General features: G+C 54.0%; 1 protein-coding gene across 1 annotated transcript; it reads left to right on the top strand.

The window, feature by feature from the left end:
- The first annotated feature begins 804 nt into the window (after positions 1 to 804).
- Positions 805 to 5,891, top strand: LOC122547087 (tumor necrosis factor-like). The gene is made up of 4 exons (XM_087978836.1): positions 805 to 987; positions 2,735 to 2,777; positions 3,708 to 3,773; positions 5,392 to 5,891. Exons 1-4 carry the CDS (start codon positions 805 to 807, stop codon positions 5,805 to 5,807), a joined length of 708 nt encoding a protein of 235 aa, XP_087834962.1. The 3' UTR covers positions 5,808 to 5,891.

A 5,891-nucleotide genomic window follows, 5' to 3' on the forward strand; every position in this document is an offset into this window, starting at 1 on the left:
GAGACTCATGGATGCTGACCAGATATCCCAACCTAATCTACTCCCATTTGCCCATATCCCTCTAAACCCATATGTCCATCAGATGCCTTTTAAATGTTGCAATTGTACCAGCCTCCACTACTTCCTCTGGCAGCTCATTCCATACATGTACCACCCTCTGTTTGAAAAAGTTGCCCCTTAAATCCCTTTTATATCTTTCCCCTCTCACCCTAAACCCTCTAGTTCAGGACCTTGTCTATTCACCTTATCCTTGCCCCTCATGATTTGATAAACCTCTGATCACATCTGCCAACCCTGGCTTGCGAATTCAGAGCACCCCATCAGCTTGGTTGCAGTTTTTCACCAAAGTCAGAGTTCCTAAAATCCGGGTCCCTCCCCTTTTCTGAATGTACTCAACCCCGCAAGTACTGATGGCTTTAAGTTTCCCCTCACACCATTCTGGATATGACTTTCAGACAGTGAATCATCCGATTTGTGATAGTCGGAAAAAGACAGTGAATAAAACCAAGAGGCTTTGGGGATCTTAAAAAGTAAGAGCAGCGTTTGTATTCTTTTTTGTGTGTGTGTGTTTTTTTGAAAGAAGAGATCTCTCTGTGAGCCTCTCAGTTTCAGGGCACATACACACACACACAGCCCTCTCTCTCACACACACACACACACAGCCCTACTCTCGGAGGCTGGCCCAGAGGCAGGGTAATTCCCAGGAGGCTCTTCAAATACCTCGCGGTGCGAGAGTGAGAGGCAGAGAGTGCGAGTGCGAGACAGATGCAGAGGACAGAGACGGAGACAGAGCCCACGGAGAGCATGGGCAGCGAGAGGATGTTGGTGGAGCTGGAACATGGCAGGGAGCGTGAGGCAGGGAGCCCTCAGGGAAGTGCACGCTGTCTGACTGTGCTCAGCACCTTCACGCTGCTCGCCCTGGTGACTGGCTGCGGGTATCTCCTGTTCACCCAGACCCACTCTCCAGCTCCCAGCCAGGCCAACTGGGTAAGGCAAGGCTCACTTGCAGCCTTTTCGATTTCAATGCCCCTTTCCTAAACTGTGTTGTAAGTCCTCTACCTGTCCTTTAGGGTCAGAGGTGCGCCCCGTGGGGATGGGGTTGGGAATGGAGATGGGGAATGGGGATGGGGAATGGGGAATGGGGATGGGAAATGGGGATGGGGACGGGGATGGTGATGGGGATGGGGGATGGGGAATGGGGATGGGGAATGGGGATGGTGATGGGGATGGGGATGGGGGATGGGGATGGGGAATGGGGATGGTGATGGGGATGGGGATGAGGAATGGGGATGGGGATGGGGATGGGGAAATGGGGATGGGGAATGAGGATGGGGATGGGGAATGGTGATGGGGATGGGGATGGGGAATGGGGATGGGGATGGTGATGGGGATGGGGATGGGGGATGGGGATGGGGAATGGGGATGGGGATGGTGATGGGGATGGTGATGGAGAATGGGGATGGGGAATGGGGAATGGGGATATGGGGATGGTGATGGGGATGGGGAATGGGGATGGGAATAGTGATGGGGATGGGGATGGGGAATGGGGATGGGGTTGGGGAATGGGGATGGGGATATGGGGATGGTGATGGGGAATGGGGATGCGGAATGAGGATGGGGATGGGGAATGGGGATGGGGATGGGGAATGGGGATGGTGATGGGGATGGGGGATGGGGATGGTGATGGAGATGGGGAATGGGGAATGGGGATGGGGATAGTGATAGGGATGGGGATGGGGAATGGGGATGTGGATGGTGATGGGGAATGGGGATGGGGATGGGGTTGGGGATGGGGAATGGGGATGGGGAATGGGGATAGTGATGGGGATGGGGTTAGGGAATGGTAATGGGGATGGGGTTGGGGATGGTGATGGAGAATGAGGATGGGGATGGTGATGGGGAATGGGGAATGGGAATGGGGATGGGGATGGAGATGGTGATGGGGAATGGGGATGGAGATGGGTTGGGGATGGGGATGGTGATGGGGGATGGGGATGGGGATGGGGAATGGGGATGGTGATGGTGATGGTGATGGTGATGGAGATGGGGAATGGGGATGGTGATGGGGATGGGGATGGGGATAGTGATGGGGATGGGGATGGGGATGAGGATAGTGATGGGGATGGGGAATGGGGATGGGGATAGTGATGGGGATGGGGATGGGGATGGTGATAGGGATGGGGATAGTGATGGGGATGGGGAATGGGGATGGGGATAGTGATGGGGATGGGGATGGTGATGGGGAATGGGGATGGGTATGGTGATGGGGATGGGGATGGGGTTGGGGATGGGGATGGGGATGGTAATGGGAATTGGGATGGGGAATGGAGATGGTGATGGGGATGGGGATGGGGATGGTGATGGGGATGGGGATGGTGATGGGGGATGGGGAATGGTGATGGGGGATGGGGATGGGGATGGTGATGGGGGATGGGGAATGGGGATGGGGATGGGGATGGGGATGGTGATGGGGGATGGGGAATGGGGATGGGGATGGGGATGCCCCCCTGAGACAGGAGCTGCAGCCATGCATCCTCCCTGTCTGTCCCCGCCCCCCCCCCCCCCCCCCCCCCCACCTCCTGGCCCCCCTCTGAGATCCTGGACTGACTGAGGTGCTGCAATGCCATAGCACCTGCGATACTGAGACCTCCCCAACCCCCTCCTCACTGAACCCAGCAGTGATTTGGAAACTTCAGTGTGGGTCCTCCTGCTTACTCTCTGTTCCTTTCTGCAGAAGGCTGCACTAAGAGGAGCTGACGATATGTCCGCCAATAGTGGTGAGTTTTCTCTGTCCCCACTGTCTTTCTAACAGGCCCCATCTCCCTCATTCACCCCCCGCCACCCCATCAATCTCTTTCTGTCCCTGTCTGTGTGTCTGCCTCTCTCCTAACAGTTTCTCTCTCTCTCTATTCCTGCTTTCTAACTGTCCTTATTCTTTCTGTTTGTCATTCTCCCCATTCTCACTCTCAATTCCTATATGTCTGTTTGTCACTGTCCCTGTTCATGTATCTCTGTTTCTATATGTCTTTCTATCCCCGTCCCTGTCAGTTCCGGTTTTATTCACTTTCTCTGTTTTGCTGTCTCTCTTCCTGTCTGACTTGAATTTTCTCTTTCTCTGTTTGTTTCTGCGTGCCTGTCTCTCTTTGCCTCTGTCTGTCTCTGCCTGTCCCTCTCTCCCTGTCTCTCTTTATCTCTCTCTCTGTCTTTATCTCATTCTGTCTATCTTTATCTCTCTCTCTCTCTCCCTGTCTGTCTTTATCTCTCTCTGTCTGTCTTTATCTCTCTCTCTGTCTGTTTTTATCTCTCTCTGTCTCTCCCTGTCTGTTTTTATCTCTCTCTCTCTGTCTGTCTGTCTTTATCTCTCTCTCTGTCTTTATCTCTCTCTCTCTTTATCTCTCTCTCTCTCTCCGTCTGTCTTTATCGCTCTCTCTTTATCTCTCTCTCTCTCTCTGTCTGTTTTTATCTCTCTCTGTCTCTCCCTGTCTGTCTTTATCTCTCTCTCTCTTTATCTCTCTCTCTCTCCGTCTGTCTTTATCTCTCTCTCTGTCATTATCTCTCTCTCTCTCTGTCTTTATGATTCTGTCTCTCCTAGTCACTAGATCTGGATGCACGTGAACACCTCCCCCCCCCCTCTCTCTCTGTGTCTGTCAGTCTGTGCTCTGTGGGTGATCCAGCTGGGTCTGAGTTTCTATCTTTTCCATTTCCAGGTTTGCCCCGACTCATGAAGCAGGTGGGGAGTGACCCCCGGCCGAGAATCGCAGCTCACCTGACAGGTATTGTCTATGTTTGCTGATATCTCACAGACTGCTGAAGGCTGGGCTTATTTATTATCCTGTATAATTGTAGACAGCACATCACCGGAGAAATCAGTGTGTGTTTCAATTCTGGTCCCATCAGAATGTTAACCTCAGAGGTCTCTGTATACTGTATTACTGTATGCCCCTGCCTCCTGTGGTATCTGCTTGCCTGTCCCTCAGTCTCTGCTTTGCCCCTCCACCTGCTGCCCTCTGGTGTTCACGGCTGAGCACTGAGTGTCTGTGGGCTCTCCCACCCCCTGGACTGAACCAATGAGGGGAGCTGCTCTCCTGTCGTTGCAAAGCAAAGGCACAGACTGAAATGAAGGCTGACCAGTTTGTTGCTATTTTTTAAAAAAATGTTAAAAAAAAGTGCAGTTGTTATGGTATCTTTCCATGGTTTTTCCCTTCTGGTGGAGGAGGGGAGGGGAGGGGGTCAGCATGGATTAGATGGGCCAAAGGACTCCCTTCTCTGCTGTCGCTATCTGATTCCCAGGTGGCTTGAAGCACTCTTAAAGGCACTCGGGGTCCTAGGAGTTCAGGAGCAGGCTGAGGTTTCTCTCTTAGCCAGGAGACGTGATCTCGGGTGTTGGAATGTGAATGGGCTCCATACCTCTGACTCTCCGACCTGTTATTTGCTCACCCCCCCACTCTCCCAAACACCCTCCGTGGAAAATCTCGCCAAACTGGCTCTCACTCAGCGCTGCCATCGTATGAGGCTAAGCCAGGGGTTTTTAGCAAGGCACAGCTTTAGCTGAGGGCCCCATTGGGTGCTAGATCTGGACTTGGTGGGCTGAATGGCCCTTTCCCACCCGCTGTGAGCGAAGGTTTTTAAGAGAAAGAGGGATGAAGGACAGGACCAAAGTCTGAGTGAAATTGGGTGGTGGAGGGGGAGGAGGGCAGGACCGGTGTGATTGTGTGAGAAATGCCTCACATGTCCAGGAGAGGGCGATCTCCTGGCATTGAAGCACCAGGACAGCAGAGGGCACTGTGCCCTTCCCCGTGTGACTGGGTCCAAGTGGAACACACGAGGGTGAGACACTGTGGGCGCTGGAGATGCCACCTCAGGACAGAAGCTGCTGGAAATGCTCAGCACGTCTGGCCGCACCGGTGGATAGCGAATCCAATCTGAGCCATTGGGCACCTTTGACCTCTCCGTGTTTCCAGCCTCTGGCGACTCTCTGTGTGGAGTTTGCACGTTCTCCCCCGTGTGTGTTTGTGGGGTTTCCTCTGGGTGCTCCGGTTTCCTCCCACATTCCAACGATGTGCAGGCCAGGTGAATCGGCCGTGCTAAAGTGCCCCACAGTGTTCAGGGATGCGTAGGTCAGGGGCAAATGTAGAGTAATAGGGTAGGGGAATGGGTTTGGGTGGCAGACTGTTCAGAGGGTTAGTGTGGACTTGTTGGGCTGAAGGGCCTGTTTCCACACTGTGGGGATTCTATGATGCTCTCACCTACCAACAGGCACCCTTCCCCTATCACAGGGCTGGGGTAGGGAGGGGGTGTGGATCTGGGAAAGACAAGCCCGTAATCATGACAGTGACACTCATTCTGTCCATCTCTTCCTCTCCTCCCTCTCTCCTTCTCTCTGGTTCCCAGCCAATCCCATCCCCCAGGTTTCGGACGTGCTGACTTGGCAGGAGCAGGCAGGCATAGCATTCTCCTATGGCGTGGAGTTCTCAAACAACAGCCTCCTGATCAAGCAGGCCGGTTTTTACTTCATCTACACCCAGGTGGTCTTCCACTACAGCCAGTGCGAGGACAGCACCATCTTCCTGAGCCACGATATGCACAAGCTCTCCTTGGCCTACCCAGAGGAGACCATCCTGCTCAGGGCCACTAAGTCAGTCTGCCATCACGGCAGCCACTCTGACCCCTGGTTCAAGACCTCCTACCAGGGCGCCATCTTCGAGTTTGAGGAGGGCGACCGGATCTTCTCCCGGGTCTCCGAGAACGTGGTCAGGTACCTGGACAAGACCGAAGGCAAGACCTTCTTCGGGATCTTCGCCCTGTGAGGGGGTTGGGGGTGGAGCGGGGCCCTTCCCCACCCCTTCCCCAGCGTGTCCGCATTTGCCGTTGGCTAGGATTCAGCGATTTCC

This window comes from Chiloscyllium plagiosum, unplaced genomic scaffold (genome assembly GCF_037043375.1).
Source record: "Chiloscyllium plagiosum isolate Xiang-an unplaced genomic scaffold, Cpla_swu_hap1 HiC_scaffold_35, whole genome shotgun sequence".
Taxonomy (NCBI): Eukaryota; Metazoa; Chordata; class Chondrichthyes; order Orectolobiformes; family Hemiscylliidae; genus Chiloscyllium; species Chiloscyllium plagiosum.

Excerpts from the sequence above, each read along its gene's own strand:
- LOC122547087 (XM_087978836.1), top strand. The coding sequence starts at position 805 with ATGGGCAGCGAGAGGATGTTGGTGGAGCTGGAACATGGCAGGGAGCGT. Across the intron at positions 2,778-3,707 it reads CGATATGTCCGCCAATAGTG|GTTTGCCCCGACTCATGAAG; the intron begins GTGAGTTTTCTC and ends TTCCATTTCCAG. Across the intron at positions 3,774-5,391 it reads AATCGCAGCTCACCTGACAG|CCAATCCCATCCCCCAGGTT; the intron begins GTATTGTCTATG and ends TCTGGTTCCCAG.